Here is a 23645-nt window from a genome sequence, read left to right as displayed (position 1 = left end):
CTTCTTTGTTGCATAGAAGTAGCTGGTTTTGAACAGGGCTGCTGTTCACAGGAGTTTCTTGGTCCTGTAGTCCAGGGCAGTGCTCTGAGGCTTCAGAGGTTGCTTGTCCCTGTCGGATGCATCGCTGGAGCAGGTTTTCGAAGTTGGAGACAGGCCGGTAGGGCTGGGGCCAAATCAGTTGTCGTCTTCCTCCTTCTCTGCAGGCTTGTAGGTCAGCAGTCCTTCTTCTTTCTTCAGGTTGCAGGAATATGATTTCCTGGGATGTGGGGAGCCCCTAAATACTGAATTTAGGGGTGTGTTGAGGTCTGGGAGGGCAGTAGCCAATGGCTACTGTCCTTGAGGGTGGCTACACCCTCTTTGTGCCTCCTCCCTGTGGGGAGGGGGGCACATCCCTAATCCTATTGGGGGAATCCTCCAAACTCAAGATGGAGGATTCCTCAAGGCAGGGGTCACCTCAGCTCAGGACACCTTAGGGGCTGATTGACTGGTGGGTGACTCCTCCTTGTTTTTCTCATTATCTCCTCCAGCCTTGCCGCCAAAAGTGGGGGCAGTGGCCAGAGGGGGGGGGGGGGGGCATCATCTCCACTAGCTAGGATGCCCTGGGGTGCTGTAACAAAGTGGTTGAGCCTTTGAGGCTCACCACCAGGTGATACAGTTCTTGCAGGGGGAGGTGAGAAGCACCTCCACCCAGTACAGGCTTTGTTCCTGGCCACAGAGTGACAAAGGCACTCTCCTCATGTGGTCAGCAACATGTCTGGTGTGTGGCAGGCTGGCAGGAACTGGTCAGCCTACACTAGAAGTCGGGTATGTATTCAGGGGGGCATCTCTAATATGCCCTCTGGGTGTATTTTATAGTAAATTGCACACTGGCATCAGTGTGCATTTATTGTGCTGAGAAGTTTGATACCAAACTTCCCAGTTTCCAGTGTAGCCATTGTGGAACCGTGGCGTTCGTGTTTGACAAACTCCCAGACCATATACTCTTATGGCTACCCTGCACTTACAATGTCTAAGGTTTTGCTTAGACACTGTAGGGGCATAGTGCTCATGCACATATGCCCTCACCTGTGGTATAGTGCATCCTGCCTTAGGGCTGTAAGGCCTGCTAGAGGGGTAACTTACCTATGCCACAGGCAGTGTGAGGTTGGCATGGCACTCTGAGGGGAGTGCCATATCGACTTAGTAATTTTCTCCCCACCAGCACACACAAGCTGTGAGGCAGTGTGTATGTGCTGAGTGAGGGGTCCCTAGGTGGCATAAGACATGCTGCAGCCCTTTGAGACCTTCCCTGGCATCAGGGCCCTTGGTACCAGGGGTACCATTTACAAGGGACTTACCTGAGTGCCAGGGTTGTGCCAATTGTGGAGACAAAGGTACAGTTTAGGGAAAGAACACTGGTGCTGGGGCCTGGTTAGCATGGTCCCAGCACACTTTCAAATCATAACTTAGCATCAGCAAAGGCAAAAAGTTAGGGGGTAACCATGCCAAGGAGGCATTTCCTTACACATGTCTTTTAAGATTAACTGCACCCTGCCCTTGGGGCTAACCAGGGCCTAACTTAGGGGTGTCTTACATGTAATAAAAAGGAAGGTTTGGGCCGGGCAAGTGATAACACTTGCCAGATCGAAATGGCAGTTTAAACTGCACACACAGGCTGGCCTGAGACATGTTTGAAAGGCTACCTCTGTGGGTGGCGCACTCTGTTCTGCAGGCCCACGAGAAGCACTTAATTTACAGGCCCTGGGAATATGCTATACAACTTTACAAGGGAAGTACAGGTAAATTAAATATCCCAAACAGGTGTAAATCAATCATGCCAAGTTTTAGGAGAGAGCACATGCACTGTAGCACTGATTAGTGGTAAATTACCCAGAGTCTTAAAGCCAACAAAAAAGGTCTGAAAAAGGAAAAGAGAGGCAAAAGTTTGGGGATAACCCTGCAGAAAGCATAATTTCCAACAGGACTGAAGAAAGACTCCCCTGCTGCACTAAAGACCCAGGGACGAGAGGCTGCACCAACATAGACTACATCTGCTGTACCTGGTGGCTAGCAAAGGAGAAGCAACTATACCTTCTGTGTCCTGCTCTTGGAGATTTTGACTTCTGAACCCAGTCAAACCAAGAGACCCCAATGTTCAGTTGGCTGACCTCTTGTTCACATCACAGGTCCACAACTACTGAAGAAGCCTGCTGTGCTAAGTTGGTAGCCCAGATTCTTGGATTGCTGCTACTCGCTGACTTGCAGACAGTAACTAATACCCGATGCTCAAAGTTTGCCCATGAGAGTCATTGGAGTGCAGCTAGGGACCCCATAAAGAACATTACTGCCAAAAGAAGAGAACCGCTGAAACTGCTGTACCATGTGACTGGTAGCCCAGTAGTGATTGGACTTCTGCCAAGCTCGAGAGGACTTTGAGAGAACGTCGACTCCTGTGGCCCAATCACCACACCAAGCCCATGAACTAAAGAGTAGCCCATGGAAATCCCTTGTCGACTGCACAGCATCTTCGGCATCCTTGAGTATTTTCAGCCTACTGTATCCCTTGCATCAGGACCACTCCAAAGAAGCCAGTGGCAAAGAGCCACTGATGCTGAAACTGAGCTGAAGACTGGTTTTCCTGAAAAGGTAACTTTCTGTGGCTCTTGCTGGTCTCCCGAGCTGGCTCCCTGTGGTAGTTGGTCACCTACAGTAAATCTAAGTAATTCCATTGATACTCACCAACATTTTTCTTGCCAGTGATTGTCACGGTGAAGTAAAAAGTGTTGATTTACTCTTCCTTGTAAATTCTATATCTCCAGAACCCTCCAGTGGATCTTTTTTGTTTTGAAGTAAAAAATTATATAAAAATCTAAACTATTTTTCATAACATGGTGTCAGATTTCTTTAGTGTCTTTTGTATTTCTTATTTAATTATTTTGGTCCTTTTTAAATGCTTCACACTTGTTCTTTGTGTACGCCTAACTGCTCAGAATCACAGCTATCCAGGGTTGAGCCAAGGGTTTAACAAATGAAACCTACTAGTTCTAGAGGGGTTGGTAAGTGTACTACACAGAGTGGTCGCTCAAGCACACCATACAGTACACCCTATTTCCTCACAAAAAGATACTGCATATGTCATGGGTGATCGACCAGACTTATGAGACCCGGGAGAGTACTCCACATTTGCTCACCAGCACTCGGAAAATCAGCACAATTTATAGGAAGGCATCCAGAAAGCCATCAGGAATGTAAAAAGGCATTCTCGCATTAATGACCATTTATAAACTCTGTTGGTTGGGGAGAGAGAACTGCTCATGGCAATTTTTCATGACTTAGGGGAAAGAAAGGTTAAATGTGTACACATATATTAGCGAGAATTGCACCTGATTCCATTTTATTTGAAAATTGCATATAGATAAAGATATAAGAAAGAGTTAAGACATTTCAGGAAATCATTGTTCAACTGAAAGGAGTAATAGGTAAATTGTGTAATTTCTTTCAACCAGAAGAAGAGGTGGGATTCCATGGGCAGAGGTTGCCATAACCTGACTATCAGTGGTAGGACCATTGCACCCTGTAAAATCGATGTAGGTAATAGGCAGGCTGTGTCTATTTGACCTTGAACAATTAGCTGTATCTCGCTAGATAAAGCATGCCAGCAAAAGGGAGTCATACTCTCTTTCAACTCATGCAGAACATAAATGGGAGATTAGAGAAGCCCAGATGGAGGGATTTCCAACTAATTCCTTACTACCCCTATCCTTGATGCACTTAAATAATAGACGTGAGCCCCAACAAGGGTGCAAACCCGACCAAAGTGAGTGGACAAACTGCCTAAATTACACACACCCAGGATATCAATCACAGCCAGAATGGAGAAAAGGGCTGTTCCATAGTGCTTACAAGCCCCAAAGGGTTAATGGGGGGAGATTGTATATGATCAATGTTCCTAAACTTCCAGAGAGAGCTAGGGAAATAAATGATGCCCAGAAGAACAAAACCATACATTGGATAAGATACCACAACAGTATTACTTATTGCTTAGGTGTATCAACGTCCAGTGATTGACCTGTATGTCTATTTAGAGATAGCATTGTCCACGGAGGAATTTGTTAATGGATTAGTGAATTTAGATCAGCGCACTTCCCCAAAAAAAGGCTCTTAGATCCAGTTCAAACTAATACCTCTAACAAAAATAAGCACGATTAGATGAAGAGAAGATTCTCATGATGCTCATGAAAAGAACAAGCTCTTTCGAAATAACCGAGTCTAAACTAGCAAGAGTCTGTAAGGAGTCAGACTGAAATGAGGAAGGGCCCTTACTTTCAGTATGAAAATGGGCCACCATCCCTATCCTAATTAGTTCCCCCCCCACATCAAGAATCCAGAAATGCAGATAGGGGGCTAAAGATAACAGTCAAGGGCTGAAGCTCAATCTGTCTCCTTTCTAATCATTGCCGAAGGGCGGGCACCACAGAGATGAAGCTGCTATGCTTGAAGGTTGCAGGCCTCAAATCTAAAATGAGCGACCCAGATTGGGGAGAATCTCTAGATAAATATATCTGTGTATTCCAAGATCCCATCAGGTGATCTAGCCATATGGATAAAGACTTTGTTAGCCATCAGAGGAAGATGGCTTAACCACCGATCTACTGATTTGTTGTGAATTAACATCAGCTTAGTTGTTGATACATTTGCATTAAGATTAATAAATGTATAAAACCATTTTCCTAACCCAAACTGTGAATCACCAACCCTGTGGGCTCTTGAAGAGTATTTAGACGAAACTGACAGTAATGCCTTTTTAATATTGGCTTGGGACTTTAATTTGACTTACAAGCCTACAGAAGAGTTTGTAACTCTGAAAAAGAGGAAGATGAGTAAAGAGGCATTCATAGTTTGACAATCCCTCCTGTAAAGCAGAGGTTGAAACTAGCTGTCCTAGCTGCATCATTAACAATGTCTCAAGGTCTACACGCGTGTAATGGCCACACAGCATTGATTCTGGGGACTCATTATACTTTTAAGAGAGAATCCTCTAGCACCAGGATCGATTATATCCTTCTTGTTCTTGACCTGTGGTCCAACTTACAGACATGAAGGTTTGGGAAAAGCAGGGTAGTTATCATAATGCTTTATTGTTAGACCTCTTCCCCTATTGAACTGCAATTAGAAGCATTGTACAACGGATGCCGCAATCTTCTATTCTTAGAACAAGACATGGGTTAAATGGCCTATCATCCAATCAGATGAAAATACATTGGCTCATATATATACTGCAGTTATCTGTCCACTAAGCTCTTTTAATGAAATGATTAGAAACAACCAGTTTAATATGTCCACCTTCAGTTAACTCATAGAATTGATCAGGAATAACATTTATAGAGACCAGAAGAAGGCGAACACATTTAAAGCTAAAGATACTTTATGATATGAAACAGATTGCAGGATGACCAGGCAGTAGCTGATGCTTGCAGAACAAACTGGCAAAAAGCTGATACTGCAGTAGGGAGGAACTCTTATACAAATGCACAAATGAGAGCCAGAATGGAATGAGGGGAATTTTGTTGGCGTAATTAAGCCAAAGTGGCACTATTGAAAGATGGAAGGACCTTCTGGCAGCTATTGGCTAATGGTACTAAAGTCACAGAAAGAGATTAGTAATGTTAAATTCATCTGCATTTATAGTTAAAACACTTCAGCCAATATACTCAAATCATAACAACAAAGCAGGCTATGCTAGTGTCAAGGACTATTCAGCTGCCATCCAGGGTAAAAAAGAAGCCCCCTCTTCACTTTTACCTTAGAAGAGACAATAATGGCCCTTGACTGCACTAAGAAGGGGAAAGCAGCAGGCTTAGATAAGATATTTGGCAAGCTTTACTTCTTTGAACCAATTATTTGGGGCCACATATTAAATGTGATAACCATTTCTATAGCTAGTGGGTCTGAGATACCGGAAACATGGAGGGGGTGCTAAAATCATCACAATTTACTAAAAAGGTGATAAAGATAACCCAGCTAACTACAGGCCCACTAGCTTTATTGATAATGCACAAAAAATATTCAGTAGGCAGGTCTTGGAAAGGGTTCAAATTTGGATGAATGAAAATGAAGTTCTATCACACCTGCAGGCATGTTTCAGGTCACACACAAGTATCATTGATCAAGTGTTTTGTTTATTTTAATTCTATGGAAAGTTGTTGTATTGAGCTTGTTTGTAGCGTTTATTGACCTGAGAGCAGCATTTGATCTGATACCTAGGGAGAAGTTGTGGACGCGTTTAAAAGAATGCGTCTGCCAGTGAATGTACTAGTATGCCTATATAGTAATACTTATGCACCAGTAGGATGGGGTAGAAAGGGAGAGCTGACTGAGGGTATATACATCAATATGGAAGTCTGTCAAGGATGCGTCTTAGCTCCTACCTTAGTCACACTTTACATAAATGGGCTAAATGAAACATTGTGTGAGTGCAATGGCGATCCTCCAAAACTGCCTAATCAAAGAGTTCCGGCTTTACTCTTTGGTGATGACACCTTTTTGTTCTAAAAAAATCCAATGAGTCTACAGAACCTTATGAATGGATTCTCAGGCACAAGCAACGAGTATGGCTTAGAAATAAATCCCTCTAATAGACTAAATCTATGACCTTTCATCCCCATTTAGAGCAATGCTGTGTTTCGTTTTCAAAATGGCTTGCACTATTTCACGCATTCTGAAATGACGGTCTGCATGTGTTTGAGTGTGGGTCCCTCTGTGTGGCATTAGACATGCTGCAGCTCTTAGGGACCCTCTTTAGTACCATTTACTAGGGACTTACAGGGGTGCTCAAGTCCTTGTCAATTGGGTTACAATTAGACATTTACCTTGTATTAAGAGGAAGAGCACTGACACCGGGGGGCCTGGTTAGCAGGGACCATGTGCTCCTTCAGTCAAAAAGCATCAGTACTAAGGCAAAATGTGGGGGTGACCATGTCAAAAGGGACACTTTCCTACAGGCTGCAGTTGGGATATTGAGATCAGAATTATTGAATGGGCTGCTTGCTCAGCACTCAGATATTCACTATTTACATATTCTTTTTACATATTTTCTTTGTAAATTGTGATGTATGTGTATATTTGTGCTCTTATGTTTAACTGAGATTAGTGCCAAAAAAGACAGAAAGAAAGCGAGAAAGCAAGAAAGTAAGAAATAAGAAAAAGTTATTAAGCCAAGAACAGAAGATTTGTAGACAGGGGTTTCATAGTGATTCAGAGTGAAAACTAGCGAAATGTGCTAAGTTCGATGGCATCTGTCGCTGTAGATACACATGTTTTGCAATAGCTCGCCATCTGGTGTTGGGCCGGAGTGTTACAAGTTGTTTTTCTTCGAAGAAGTCTTTCGAGTCACGGGACCGAGTGACTCCTCCTTTTGTGTCCATTGCGCATGGGCGTCGACTCTATCCTCGATTGTTTTTTTTCCGCCATCGGGTTCGGACGTGTTCCTGTCGCTCTGAGTTTCGGAACGGAAAGATAGCTAAATTCGAAAGATTTTCGTCTGTATTGTTGCGTTCGGGATCGGCGTAGTTAGATTCAACACCGCATCGAAGATCGAAGAGCTCCGGTGCCCTTCGGGATAGTTTTTCGATCCCCCGTCGGGGCCTGGTCGGCCCGACCGCGTGCAGAAGAACGCCGATGGAACGGACCCCGTTCCGTTTCTGTCCCAAATGCCACAACAAATACCCCTATACAGACCAACACTTGGTCTGTAACCTGTGCCTGTCACCTGAGCACAGTGAAGACACCTGCGAGGCCTGTCGTGCGTTCCGGTCCCGAAAAACTCTCCGAGACCGTCGAGCCAGAAGACTTCAAATGGCGTCCGCGCCGACAGCCCACCGAGAGTTCGAGGAACAAGAAGAGGAAGGTACCTTCTCGATCCACGAATCGGACTCCGAGGAATTCGATGACCCACGAACCGTGAGTAAGACGTCGAAAACAACACATAAGAAGATTGACAAGGCCCAGGGGACGCCACTGCCACCAGGCCATGGCTCGACCCATAAATTCGGTGACTGACCGTCGGCACCGAAAAAGGCCCAAACAGTGCCGAGACAGTCCGACTCCGGTCGAGACACCGGTACGCAGCCTTCTCGGGACCGAGAAAGTGCTGGAGACAAGCATCGACACCGAGATAGCGGTGTAGACACGGCTCGACGCCGAGATAGCGGCACCGACGAAGATCGACGCTGAGAGGTTTCGGAACCGAAAAAGAGAAAAGTAAGCTCGGAGCCGAAAAAAGATGCAGACAGGGTTTCGGTGCCAAAACAACCTGCAACCGACCCAGTTTCAGGCTCTTATACAGAGGAGCATTCACTAACCTCCCAAATGCGAAAGCATAGGTTCGAGGAAGAGCTGCAATCTACCGATGTAGACCATACGCAAAAGCGTATCTTCATACAGGAGGGAACAGGGAAAATAAGCACCCTTCCCCCTATTAGAAGAAAAAGAAGACTGGAGTTCCAAACTGAACAAACACCACAAATAAAGGTGGTGAAAAAGGTTACTCCACCACCCTCTCCTCCGCCTGTAATTCACGTCTCACCAGCACAAACTCCATCACATTCCCCAGCTCACACCACCATGAGCCAGGGTGACCAGGATCAGGACGCATGGGACTTATACGACGCCCCAGTGTCAGATAACAGCCCGGAGGCATACCCTACGAAGCCATCTCCACCAGAGGACAGCACTGCGTATTCTCAAGTGGTGGCTAGAGCAGCACAATTTCACAATGTAAGCCTCCACTCAGAACAGGTTGAGGATGACTTTTTATTCAACACCCTCTCCTCCACCCACAGCTCCTACCAAAGCCTGCCTATGCTCCCTGGTATGCTCCGGCACGCAAAAGAAATTTTTAAGGAGCCGGTCAAAAGTAGGGCAATCACACCAAGAGTGGAAAAAAAGTATAAGGCGCCCCCTACAGACCCTGTTTTCATCACTGCACAGCTGCCACCAGATTCCGTCGTTGTAGGAGCAGCTAGGAAAAGGGCCAACTCCCACACATCTGGGGATGCACCACCCCCAGATAAGGAAAGCCGCAAGTTCGATGCAGCTGGAAAGAGAGTCGCAGCACAGGCTGCAAACCAGTGGCGCATCGCCAACTCTCAAGCACTACTTGCGCGCTACGACAGAGCCCATTGGGATGAGATGCAACACCTCATTGAACATCTACCCAAAGACCTACAAAAAAGGGCAAAGCAAGTGGTTGAGGAAGGTCAAAACATTTCAAACAACCAGATACGCTCCTCCATGGACGCAGCAGACACAGCTGCAAGGACAATTAATACATCTGTGACCATCAGAAGGCATGCATGGCTACGAACGTCTGGGTTTAAACCAGAGATACAGCAGGCAGTTCTCAATATGCCTTTCAATGAAAAAGAACTGTTCGGTCCAGAAGTGGACGCAGCGATAGAAAAACTTAAAAAGGACACGGACACTGCTAAAGCAATGGGCGCACTCTACTCCCCGCAGAGCAGAGGAAACTACGGCACCTTCCGCAAGACACCCTTTAGAGGGGGGTTTCGGGGTCAGGCCACACAAGCCAGCACCTCACAGGCAACACCGTCCAGTTACCAGGGACAGTACAGGGGAGGCTTTCGGGGCCAATACAGAGGAGGGCAATTCCCTAGGAATAGGGGAAAATTTCAAACCCTCAAAACCCCTGCAACTAAGCAGTGACTCACATGTCACTCATCCCCTCCACACAACACCAGTGGGGGGAAGAATAGGTCATTATTACAAAGCATGGCAGGAAATCACTACAGACACTTGGGTTCTAGCAATTATCCAACATGGTTATTGCATAGAATTTCTACAATTCCCTTCAAACATACCACCAAGAGCACAAAATTTATCACAACATCATTCCGAGCTCCTGGAGACAGAAGTTCAAGCACTATTGCAAAAGAATGCAATCGAATTAGTACCAAACACACAAATAAACACAGGAGTTTATTCACTGTACTTCTTAATACCAAAGAAGGACAAGACGCTAAGACCAATCCTAGACCTCAGGATAGTAAACACATACATCAAATCAGACCACTTTCACATGGTCACACTACAAGAAGTGCTACCATTGTTCAAACTACACGACTACATGACAACCTTAGACCTCAAAGACGCGTATTTCCATATACCAATACATCCATCGCACAGGAAATACCTAAGGTTTGTATTCAAAGGAATACATTACCAATTCAAAGTATTGCCTTTCGGTTTAACAACAGCACCAAGAGTCTTTACAAAATGTCTAGCAGTAGTCGCTGCACACATCAGAAGGCAGCAAATACATGTATTCCCGTATCTAGACGACTGGCTAATCAAGACCCATTCGTTAGCAAAGTGCTCACACCACACAAATCAAATCATACAAACCCTCTACAAACTGGGGTTCACCGTCAACTTCGCAAAATCAAACATCCTGCCGTGCAAAGTACAACAGTACCTAGGAGCCATAATAAACACAACAAAAGGAGTAGCCACTCCAAGTCCACAAAGAATTCAAAACTTCAACAACATCATACAACGCATGTATCCAACACAAAAGATACAAGCAAAGATGATATTACAACTCCTAGGCATGATGTCTTCATGCATAGCCATTGTCCCGAACGCAAGACTGCACATGAGGCCCTTACAACAGTGCCTAGCATCACAATGGTCACAAGCACAGGGTCACCTTCTAGATCTGGTGTTAATAGACCGCCAAACTTACCTCTCGCCTCTATGGTGGGACAATATAAATTTAAACAAAGGGCGGCCTTTCCAAGACCCAGTGCCACAATACGTAATAACAACAGATGCTTCCATGACAGGGTGGGGAGCACACCTCGATCAACACAGCATACAAGGACAATGGAACGTACATCAAACAAAACTGCATATAAATCACCTAGAACTGCTAGCAGTGTTTCAAGCACTAAAGGCTTTCCAACCAATAATAGTTCACAAATACATTCTCGTCAAAACAGACAACATGACAACAATGTATTATCTAAACAAGCAAGGGGGGACACACTCAACGCAGTTGAGCCGGTTGGCACAAAGAATATGGCATTGGGCAATTCACAACCAAATTCGCCTAATAGCACAGTTTATCCCAGGGATTCAGAATCAACTCGCAGACAATCTCTCTCGAGATCACCAACAGGTCCACGAATGGGAAATTCACCCCCAAACTCTGAACGCTTACTTCAAGCTCTGGGGAACACCTCAGATAGACTTGTTTGCGACAAAAGAGAACGCAAAATGCCAAAACTTCGCATCCAGATACCCACACAGGCAGTCCCAGGGCAATGCCCTATGGATGAACTGGTCAGGGATATTTGCCTACGCTTTTCCTCCTCTCCCTCTCCTTCCTTATCTGGTAAACAAACTCAGTCAAAACAAACTCAAACTCATATTAATAGCACCAACTTGGGCAAGGCAACCCTGGTACACAACGCTGCTAGACCTATCAGTAGTACCACACATCAAACTGCCCAACAGACCGGATCTGTTAACACAACACAACCAACAGATCAGGCACCCCGATCCAGCATCGCTGAATCTAGCAATCTGGCTCCTGAAATCCTAGAATTCGGACACTTACAACTTACACAAGAGTGTATGGAAGTCATAAAGCAAGCCAGAAGGCCATCCACCAGGCACAGCTATGCAAGTAAATGGAAGAGGTTTGTTTGCTACTGCCATATTAATCAAATCCAACCATTACACGCAACTCCAAAAGATGTAGTGGGTTACTTGCTTCACTTACAAAAATCTAACCTAGCTTTCTCTTCCATTAAAATACACCTTGCAGCAATATCTGCATACCTGCAGACTACCTATTCAACTTCCCTATATAGGATACCAGTCATTAAAGCATTCATGGAGGGCCTTAAAAGAATTATTCCACCAAGAACACCACCTGTTCCTTCATGGAACCTAAATGTTGTCCTAACTAGACTTATGGGTCCACCTTTTGAACCCATGCACTCCTGCGAAATACAGTTCCTAACCTGGAAGGTTGCATTCCTCATCACCATTACTTCCCTAAGAAGAGTAAGCGAGATTCAGGCGTTTACAATACAAGAACCTTTTATACAACTACACAAGAATAAGGTCGTCCTAAGGACTAATCCTAAATTTTTACCAAAGGTTATTTCACCGTTCCATCTAAATCAAACAGTGGAACTTCCAGTGTTCTTCCCACAGCCAGATTCCGTAGCTGAGAGGGCACTACATACATTAGATGTCAAAAGAGCATTAATGTATTACATTGACAGAACTAAAAACATCAGAAAGACTAAACAACTATTTATTGCATTCCAAAGACCTCATGCAGGAAACCCAATATCAAAACAAGGTATAGCCAGATGGATAGTTAAATGCATCCAAATCTGCTACCTTAAAGCTAAACGACAGCTGCCCATTACACCAAGGGCACACTCAACCGGAAAGAAAGGTGCTACCATGGCCTTTCTAGGAAACATCCCAATGCAAGAAATATGTAAGGCAGCCACATGGTCTACGCCTCACACATTCACCAAGCACTACTGTGTAGACGTGTTATCCGCACAACAAGCCACAGTAGGGCAAGCCGTATTAAGAACATTGTTTCAGACTACTTCCACTCCTACAGGCTGAGCCACCGCTTTTGGGGAGATAACTGCTTACTAGTCTATGCAAAACATGCGTATCTACAGCGACAGATGCCATCGAACTGAAAATGTCACTTACCCAGTGTACATCTGTTCGTGGCATCAGTCGCTGTAGATTCGCATGTGCCCACCCGCCTCCCCGGGAGCCTGTAGCAGTTCCGAAGTTACCTTCAACTATTTGTATATATATCATTTCAACCTTATATAGGTACATACTTAGTCACTCCATTGCATGGGCATTATTACTACAATACAACTCCTACCTCACCCTCTGCGGGGAAAAACAATCAATGATAGAGTCGACGCCCATGCGCAATGGACACAAAAGGAGGAGTCACTCGGTCCCGTGACTCGAAAGACTTCTTTGAAGAAAAACAACTTGTAACACTCCGGCCCAACACCAGATGGCGAGCTATTGCAAAACATGCGAATCTACAGCGACTGATGCCACGAACAGATGTACACTGGGTAAGTGACATTTTCATTATATTATGCAGATAGCAAACAGTTACATGTGAAACTGCTTTGATAAGACTAAAGGAAATGCTGGCAGAACTAAGATTCAGCTAGCAAAATGATGCTGATAAAAATGTGGTGTTCTCTAGTTCTTGAGTTTGAATCTGTTTTGTGCAGATTGAGCTTTTCATTATTCTGAGATGGTTATATCCATTATAATAAATTGTGTAATATCACCATATGCAGAACTGTACAGTTTCTTTTGCTGCCTGGGCCTTCTTGCACAAATGTCTTAATTTTTTTCTGTATTGTTCAAGAGCGAGCACTGTAAATGCCATTGCACCAGGCAATCATTTGACACAGTAAGGCATTTGGGTTTCCTAATGCTTAACTGCCTCACTTGGTTCCAGTCACAATTCTCCTGTTAATCTGCCTTGTGATGGTAAATTAAACCTACATGCTGCCCAGAAAAAAAGACTCTTATGAATGATAGTTTAGGAATAAGATAGGAAGCCAAAGAGGACTGCTTCTGCTACAATAATTGTATTTTCCTGATAGAGACATATACCTGCAGATTAGTTATTTTTAGAATATTCCCTAGGCCTCAGACTGTATCTTAAAACTTATCCGAAGTACCTCTACATGCTGGAAGGTGGCACCATGACACTGTTCCACTCTGAAAATGACATGTGTGCTTTTATACTAGTCACTCCCGCATGGTGATGTCAGTTCCTTTCTTTCCGCCCCACTAGACGTAGATCTGGATCTCCCCCTCATCTCTCAAAGACCCCTACCTCAATATTTTCAAAAATGTCTTCAGTGTGCAAGGGATGTCACCCCCTAAGACAACAGGTTTTAGGCCCTGCAGGGACTGTCCAAACCTGAGGCGACATCAATGAACCCAAGTGCTATCAGGAAATGCGAGTTAATACATTAGGTCTCCAAGCATAAGAAGACTCCACATCATGACTGTTCCAAGTCACGCTCCATGTCCAAGGTTCAATCTTGGTCCAGTTCCAAGAGACAGCAGAGCTGCTCTGGAGGTGTGTCTACGTTGTGTTCCAAGTCCTCAGAAACAAAATATATCAACTCGTAATTCCACTTCTTCACGCCACTTCCATTCATTTGAACAAGCATGGTCTCAATGCCTCCCTTCCATACTTCAGAGTTGATCCTACACCTGGTTCAGGCACAACCTGAGAGTCTAGGGCCTTCATCCACATCATGTCAGATCGAAGAGTTGTGCACACCCATGCTCTGGCTCTTTGGATCCGTGGTACCTCCTTCTGGCGTGCCTTTGGGCCCCATGGAGAACTTCCATCTGGGATACCTCTGGCAGGTTCACCCTTGTGGCCCGTTGTATCCTCCTAGTCTATCCAACGATTCTTCTGGCACCACGACATATGCCATACCCAGGCAAATCAACAGTGATAATGATGGGACATCCCTATTGTTGTCTTCGATGCCAAATCAACGGCAGCCTGACCTCAACTGACATCACACCTGAATCCTCCTGAGGCTCTACTTCCGCTACTTAAATTACCACAAGGTCGACAACACTCTTCATTCCCTTATGGGACTGATTCAGATAATGACTGCCTCCCGGGTGATGAGTTTGCTCAGCCCTACTAGGATGGCAGATGGTACAAGGACTTTCTGATAGAGGCTTCTAGTCACAAATTCCTTACCTCTTGAATATTCCAGAAGGCGTCAAAACTGGATCCATAAACTTTTCCATAGTACCTCTGCTCAATGGAAGGTGGCACTATGTGGCTCTGTATTGACAACGTTCCACTCTGGAAATGACGCGCACAAGAATTTGAAGCTAAGTTTCTCACCTTCGCGCCATTCCTACTCCCCGAATGAAGCACATAGGCGGCAACAACCATTTCACCCCCACTTTGGAATTCTGCCGACTTCGGAATCATTTCTGAAGCTGGTTCTGGCACAACCTGAGTTTTCTGGGCCTTCAGCTATGCCCCGGCAGATTAATGAGTTCCTTGCAGCAATGCTACGGCTCTTCAGATCTCTACTGACTCCATTTGGCATGCCTTCAGGCCCCACAGCTCCAAGAGGCTTTCCACCTGGACTACTGCCAGTGAGTTTGCCCTAGGTGCCAGTTTGCCCATCTAAGCCACTTCTGCCCTTGGCTCCTGTTTTGATGCAGGCCTTGGTGCCCAAAACCACACCAGGCCTGGGTATGTAGGCGCTGATGCTGACCTCACCATCTAAAGAGGTGGACCTCATTGTCCTCTCCGGGCCAAAGTGATGCTGGTTGAACTTCGACCTATGTCCCACCTAAATCCGCCAGACGTCTGTTTCTGCACTCGCATTACCTCAAGTCAGGCAATGTTTTTTGTTGCATTCCCATTTTAGGACCGACTATGGTAACAACTGTGACCAGGATGATGAGTACACATAGTCCTATGCCAAGGACATTTGGTTTGAGTATTGCAGGAGGCTAGTGGGTTAAATACCTACCCAGAGACAGCCCATTTCTCAACTCCTGGCACAGCCACAGAAGAATCTACCTCCTTCTTCATGGTTATACGTAGGGCAGTTGATATTCTTGACCTCTAGCTCAGCACCATGGACGTGAAAACAAATGTATTGACTGAAGTCCTCCAACCTTGCCAGACTGCTTCTGAGCCCCTTGTACCTTTGAATGAGGCCCTGACAGATACTGTTCTACGGGCTTGGACAAAGCCTTTTTCTAGCCTCCCAATTAACAGGCATTTCATCAGGTGTTATGGTCCTACACTGGGTGACCCGGCCTTTTTGTCCCTTCTCCAGAGAGCCTTGTGGTGCCTCCACCAGTTGGAGCAATCCCAACAATCTTCCTACCTCTCCTCCAGACATGGAATCAAAGCGAGCGGAGACATTTTAAAAAGCACCTCTTCTCTTCAGCCAGTTGGCCCTGGGACCAATCAGCACCTACTGTTTGTTGGGCTGTTACACACATGCCCTCTGGGACTTCGTGACACAAGTCCTCCGGGGTGTACCAGTCCTTTGTCCTTCTCTTTCGAAGCCGAATCAATATGGTTGTGATGCAGCCAAGTACACAATTGGTTGTGGCCTGTACACCACTGACTCCATTAGGTGAGCTAAAGCATCAGTGTTGTCATTCATTGCCATTCATGTCTAAGATTGACTGGGATCTCAGGCGAAGAACTGTCCTTTCTGACCTGTTTGGGGACAAGGCTGACTCTGCCCTTGATTGAGAATAGCGCTTCTGCTCATTCTCTGGGCCTCTCTGCTAAGCCTCACCAGCTGCACCAATTGCTTTTGTGGCTCTGGCCAAGACGTCCCTTACTCACAGCCTAGCCACACCCCACCCCACCAGGTAACCCAGCTGTTTCGTGGGAAAGGATGAAGTGCCCCCTGCAGCCAAGATCAGTGTGCCTCTCAGTCTACTGCCTCACAAATTAGCATCACCCTTTGAGCCCCACCTGCTAAACCTCCTTAGTATGCCCTTAGTGGTTCTGCCTCCCTGCATGTGATATTTATTCCTGCTATTTTCTGGTGCCCAAGAAAGATGGAGGGCTTCGGTCGATTTTATGCTTTCACCATCTCAGTACTTTCTTCAGGAGGAAAAATTCCAAATGCTCTCCCTGGCTCAGGTCTTGTCAGCCCCAGATCCTGGAGACTGGATGGTGGTGTTAAACCTGCAGGGCGCCTATTTCCACATGCCCGTCCTGCCGGCTCATCAGCGCTGTCTGTGGGTGCCAGTCTTCCCCTTCCTTTATGACTGGCTGTTAAAGAGTGGCGCGCCCCAGGCAGTAGTCTGCCATTTCCTTACTACAGCGAAACTCCAGTCATCTTTAGGGTTCACTTTCAACGTGCCAAAGTCACACCAGACTTCTCAAATGCTCCCCATCATCTGAGCCATTCTGGACATGGTTTGAGTCCAGGACATTCAGGCTATGATCCTGATCTTACAGTCTTTGTCCTGGATTTCAGTGAGGTCAGCTCTGAGGCTACTGGGACTGATGGCTTCCTGCATCCTGCTGGTTGAGCATGCCGGGTGGCCTATGCAGGCTATGCAGTGTGATCGAAAGTCCCAGTGAACACAACATCAAGGGGACCTTGGTGTTGAAAAACTTCCTTCGATACTTCAAGGGGAGGCTCGTACAGTTGCTCAGAGACAACTCCACTGCCATGTGGTACCACACCAAATAAACCAAGGTGGGGTCATGAGCCCTGTGCACAGAGGCCCTGCGGTAGACTATCTCAGCTGAGTGTGCATAGCAGATCAGGAATTGCAGTTACAGCCAGAGGTGGCACAAGGCCCTCTTCTACGAATGGGGAGCGCCTTGGCCTGAGCTATTTGGCTCAGCTAGGAATACAAAATATCAGCACTTCTTCACTTTGGAGTTTCTGAGGCTCAAATGGAACTCAAGGCACCTCTGTGCCTTTCTGCCAAAACTACTCCTGCCCCTAGTTCTCAAGAAGATCAGAAATGGTATGATCCAAGTCAATCCATTGGCTCCAGATTGCACAAGGAGAGCATGATATCCAGAACTCCTTGGCTTGAGCACATGTTTTCTGTTCAGACTGCCCCTGTAGGGAGACTTGCTGTCACAGCAACAGGACAGGGTTCTGCAGCTGGTCCTTCTCAGTCGCCACATTCATGGTTGGAGATTTAGTGGCAACAGCTGAACACCTTCAACCTGTTTCTAGAGGTACCTGTTGTCATCTTTGCAGCCAGGCGCCCCTCAACTAAAACTGCAGGCACCTATTGTTGGGATAGATTTGCGGCCTGATGCAGCACATGGCAGATTGACCTCCTTCAGGCCAAGTTATCTGACATACTATTATTTATTCTTTCCTTTGTCCAGAAAGCCTTTACCTTGGGCACAGTTAAGGGTTATCTTTCGGCCTACTTATGGTTGCCAGATTAGCCCTGTTGTGATGCAGTTTTTAAAAAGGCTACAGCAAATGTATCGCCCTTCTCTCTTTGGCATGCTCCGATAGGACCTTTATCTGGTCCTGACTTATCTGATGTTCACTCTGTTTGAGCCGCTTCACAGCTGTGCTTTGCAGTTCCTTACCATCAAGACCTTGTTCCTCATCACTATCACCTCAACTCAGTGTGTGAGTGAGCTGAAATCTCTTTGTGTCAATCCACCATACACTTCCTTCTTCCCAGACAAACTGGTTCTCAGGCTTGGGCAGCCTCCCTGCCGAACGTTGTGAAGCCCTTCCACGTCAATCAAACCATCACCCAACTGATGATTTATGCTCCACATTTCCCCTTTAAGGAGAGGGGAGATTACATTGCTTGGATCCCAAGAGAGTAATTAGCTTCTACATAATTCATACCGAAGACCACCTGGTGTACAATCAGCTATTTGTGGTGTTCTGTGGAGTGAATAAATGCAAGGCAGTGTAGAAGAGAACCATGTCCCGTTTGATCATGCTCTGCCTTAAGATCTGCTATGCACTGGCCAAAAAGCAGCCTCCAGAAAGACTGTGTGCTCATTCCACCAGGGTCAAAACTGCTACAACTGCGTTGGCAAAAGGAGTCCCTCTCCTGGACATTTGCCAGATGGCTACATCGGTATCCCTCTACACGTCACAAGGCAGTGTTGCCTAGAGAGTTAGGTTCACTGAGAGGGGCATTGTGCCCGCTTGTTCCTGCAGGACTTCCGGATTTGAGTCCATTCACAGACCCACCTCCAAATAAGATTTGCTTTGGTATCTAATCAAAAGGTGAGGAATCTATGGCTAGTAGTTTCTGTCAGAAGAACAAGTTACTTACCTTTGTTAAAGCTTTTTCTGGTAGTGACTCTATCCCAGTTTCCTCACCAACACTACTCTCCGTCCAGTTCTGTGAATGTTCTCTTTCCATTTATAAGATACTAAGTCTATGCATGTGCACACTACCAGTTTGCTTTTGAGGCTCTGAGTCTGGGGGCTTGAACATTTTTAAAGCAACTGACGGCAGTGTACAATAGAGTCAACAGCTTATCCTTTAAGGGTCCCAGCAGCTCAGAGGCAACTCTGTGCATCATCGGGTCTTGGTCCCAGGTGCTGCATGGCAGCAGGGGTAGCAGCTTGAATACTTTGGGCTACCAACCTGTCCCAGCAGACTTCTTCAGCTATTGTGTCCCTGTGCTGTGAACAGAAGGCTAGTTGGCTGGCCCCTGGAATCTCTAGGCTTCGCTGGGCTCTGGAGTTAACTTCTCCTAGGGAAGGACACAGCGGGCACAGTCCCCCTCTTTGCTAGCCAGAAATTGCAGTCTTTAACTGTGCAGGTTACTGCTGGTCCCTCAGTGCAGCAGGGCAGTCCTTCTTCTATTCTCCATCCAGGTCCATTGAGATCTGAAATTGGGGTGCCAGGGGTGTCCTCTTTATGCTCGGACAATGCCTCAGGGCAGGATGCAGTAGATAGCCAATGAACAACCAGGTTCCCTCCCTCCTGGTGACTACTTCCTGTGGAGTGTGGCATCTGGATATCCCAGAATGCACTATTCTGCCCACTCCCAAGATGGTGAGACCCTTCTTTTGTTGACTGTAGTTCACTAGCCCAACCCTGAGGTGTGGCTCCTCAGAGCTACACAACCCTGGGGAAACTGGTTTGGCAACTAGTTTTCCCTCTCTGCTCCCCATGCCAGTCTGTCTGCTTACACAGTGGAGCTGCCTTCCACCCTACTGTGACCCATTTTCCCTCCAAAGGTGGCTTCCCTTTTGAAGCCTGCCTTTTGTGGCCAACACCCTTGTGGCTTCCTGCAGGAAGGAGTTAATACATCCCTGGCCTGCAATCCCTCATTGTTTCCCTTCCTCAGAGTCATTGGCATGTCTCCCCAGGAGGACAGAAAGCTGTCTCATGGAACAGGCTTGCTGTGTGCTTGGGAAGGCACAGGAGTTTTAAAGGCAGAAAAGTGACAGCTTTTTAAAACTGCACACGGAAACAAGTTACATATATTTCGACCTGAGATTCAAGTCAGACTTAATGTAATGAGTTGTTTAATACCTTGGAGTGTCCAGTTAGGTCACACTGTTCATGAGTTAGCATGACTTAGGGGGTCAGCATGTAATACTGCTCTTGCCAACTGGGAGTCCAAGCCTTTCTGCAGTGAAAATGGCAGTTTTGCATTTTTACTGTCGGAACCTGTAAACTAGATGTCCTGCCAGTGTCATATGTTCCACCCTGCCTTAGGACTTGGTAAGCCTGCCAGAGGGGTGACTTACACAGATGCACAGGGGAAGTGGAGGCTTTGCCACTACTTTTAGTAGAAAAGTCGGACCAGCAGTACACAACTGTTCTACCAGTTCTCTGTGGCAGACTAGGAGACTCGTTTTATTTGGGAGACCTCCATGGTGGCACAACCAGTGTTGCAATCCCTGAGGTATCCCTCTAACATACATGCTCTTTGTACCTTTACTAGGGACTTACAAGTAAGTTATCCATTTCCATTGGGGTACAGCCAATTTGACATAAACTTTAGAGTCAGAGCACTGGCACTTGTACTGAGGTCTGGCTAGCAGGCCTCAGTGAATTCTCAGATTTGAGAAACCAACAGCATAGGTCCAAAAACCTTGGGGTGACCACCCAAAAAGATACATCTTACACATGGACTCTCATGGAGTGCTTATGCGAAAAGAAGAAATTCCATAAAAGTATGTAGAAGGATAGAAGCCATCCAGTCAGAAAGATGTTAAAGAGCCTATGTTCCTGGGGAGGGACAAACACAAGATTGACAAGCTGGGACAAGGAAGGCCATCAAATAAGCAAGCCAAAAGAGTGTGGCAATAAAGCCAACCCATGGTAGCCACTGTGGGCTATAAGCCCCTCTATGGTCTTCGTAATCCTAGAGTAGGACTTTTAGAAACAGACAGCTGTGTTGTCTAGTATCCTCTATTTAAGAAGAGACTATCCTGTTCTATGAGCATCACTCTTAACCTGCTGGTAAATGAACTTAATATATCTTTGGAATCTTTCAATGTTACAGTCTTGTAATTCCAAAGATCGTAAAACCTGTTTCCTTCACAGTCTGTTTTTACCAGTTGCAATGTTATTTCTAGATGTTCATGTGCATTCTGAAACAGAAAGATGTTTATTTTTGCATCCTTTTGTAATTTTTTTCAGCAAGCTCCAGGCTTTTCTTCTGCAGCACCAGACATTTCTGGAGAAATGTGAAGCCTGGATGGAGCTGCTTGTTCAGACTGAGCAGAAGCTGGCTGTGGAAATCTCTGGAAACTATCAAAGCCTTCTGGAACAGCAGCGGGCGCATGAGGTAATATACTGCTGTGAAGACTGCACTCGAGCACTTGAAGTGAGAGGGAGGAATTTACATGGAGTAATTAGTGTTGTTCTAACTGGGCCACTTGGAGAACGCCAAATGCCATTTTTAGTATTTCTAGGCCTACAGGAACAGGTGCACTTTTCAGAGCACATATGAACTTAATGTAGGACGTTCCTGTCGGAGGGTAGGTGGGGTTAGAATTTTAGCAATGTAGGTAGCAGGGTCAGAAAGAGAAGCCTTGATATCCGATCAGCCGGTAAGGTTTGAATAATTTGGCAACTTAGTCATGCTTTGAAGACAGCCCAGTCCTTGATGGGGATCCGGTGCAGAGAATCTTGCTTGCTTCTATAATGTATTTGGAGTGCTGAAGGCTATTGACCAGTCATGTAGCAAAGTTTTGGATATTATGGGGGTTTGATAGATTTTTCGCAAGGCCATTCAGTTGAAAATTATTACAGTGGCCAAAACTGATCATTGAGACATGCAGCAGGAAGAAGTCACTTTTAGCACACATTTAACTCAGATTCGAAAGAGTGGTTAGTTTAAAAGTTGACACGGAGGTTGTGGATCTTTTGAGCAGTTTTGAATTGAGTGCCCATTAACTATAACGGACTGAACTGAAAGAGTGAGGGGTACACAAGACTGGAAACAAGGATCTCAGTATTTCCAGGGTTAAAACACAGACACTTTGCCGCATCCAACAGAGGATTTCCAGAAGGCATATTAATGATTTTATGGCAAACTCTATCACCCTTATCATTTGGTTCATTTGCGTGTAATCTGTATATCACTGTTAACAGAAGCATGATCTCATAATATGTTTAAAATAAAAGATCTGCATTTCTAATATGGAATGAAAGCATAACTTGTAAAAGTAATTGCTGGTTTTTAATATCACGTCTAAATATCTTAATTGCCTATGTAATCACATTATAATATATGTGTGTGTTTTTCTGCATGCAGGCACAGGTTCTATGAAAAGAAGGGCCCAAATACATATTTTCATGTGTTCATATTTCTCACTGAAACAACAAATTCATTAATTTTGGGGCAAGTCCCCGAATGAAATAATACTTTCATGACACTCTTATCATAAACCCAGGTTTTACATGTTAACATTTCCATAAAGTGTATTTAAATGTCTTGCTTGTTTACTAACAGCATGGGCAAATAGCAAGAACAGTTCATTTCTGAGTTAAGCATCATAATACCTGATGTTTTTGTCCTAGGTTCCTAGCATCGAAAAAACATTTTTAATCAAGTTGTTCAATTTTCCTCTCCCATGGATTACTCCTTGGTATAGAAACTGTGAACAATTCTGATTTGATAGACCCTGGGATTAGACGTGACAGTATCTCTGACTCCAATCCGTACAAAATGGAAAACATTTGTGGCTCTATTGCCCTCTCTGAAGCTGATCTGCTGATACACGATAATAGCCATGCAACAGAATGACCTCACTTGAAGCCTGTGCCTCCAAGCCCTGAGGCCTTCTGCCTCCTCAAATCTGCAGTGTGGGGAGAGGGGAAAGCACTGTAAAACACTAATATTGAGCAGTATGTGTCATAAAAGTTTGAAAATGACAAATAATTAATGAAGAAAACTGCACATTTAATAAGGGTGTGTCTGCGTGTCATGAAAATCATGAACATTTTAAAGAAATAGCATTGTTCATAGCACGTGTGGCTGTAGATGCACTTGCTGCTTATACCTCTGCCGTCTAGTGTTGTGATTGGATGTTTGCATGTGGTTTTCCTTTGAAGAAGTCTTTCAAGTCACAACATAATTTGTGACTCCTCCCTTAGTGGACAATTCATATTGGCACTGACTCCATATTAAATTGTTTTTTTCTACCATTGGGTTAGGACATTCACTGAGAAGGCTCCTCTCAGTTTGTTCTGTTTCATGCACTTTTTTGGGGGGCCCACATGTTTGGATTCCAACAACGATGCATCAGAAGATGGTCTGTGCCTCAACAATTTTCTGTTGCACTACTTATTGGCACAGTTTCGGAGGACTGACTTTTTACTCTCAATGCCAAGAATGCCGAGGTCCTCCCTGCACTCTTTGGGGACTGCTTGTCCTCCACTAAATTTCAACACCTTGCAATGCAGACCAAAAGGGACATCCTTCCAACATTACAAATTGGTGCAACTCTAAATACCTGTGGTTGTTCCATCACATTGTCTGCAATTTGTGTCTCCTGACCACGATGACACCTGCAAGTTTGCCAGTGTTCCATTCAAAACACACCCTACTGAGGGTAAAAGCA

The 23645-nt window shown here is 45.3% G+C and overlaps 1 protein-coding gene across 2 annotated transcripts in view; it reads left to right on the top strand.

Moving 5' to 3' along the window:
* SYNE1 (spectrin repeat containing nuclear envelope protein 1) overlaps positions 1 to 23645 on the top strand; it is a 1478055-nt gene that overhangs the window by 1210188 nt on the left and 244222 nt on the right. For both annotated transcript variants that reach the window (XM_069234720.1, XM_069234721.1), the window contains one exon: positions 21217 to 21364. In XM_069234720.1, coding sequence (XP_069090821.1) covers positions 21217 to 21364 — 148 coding nt within the window. The remainder of the gene's footprint in view (positions 1 to 21216; positions 21365 to 23645) is intronic.

The sequence above is a fragment of the Pleurodeles waltl genome, chromosome 5 (assembly GCF_031143425.1).
Source record: "Pleurodeles waltl isolate 20211129_DDA chromosome 5, aPleWal1.hap1.20221129, whole genome shotgun sequence".
Lineage (NCBI taxonomy): Eukaryota > Metazoa > Chordata > Amphibia > Caudata > Salamandridae > Pleurodeles > Pleurodeles waltl.
The sequence above is the reverse complement of the archived record's forward strand: the minus strand, read 5'-3'. Positions and strand labels throughout refer to the sequence as shown.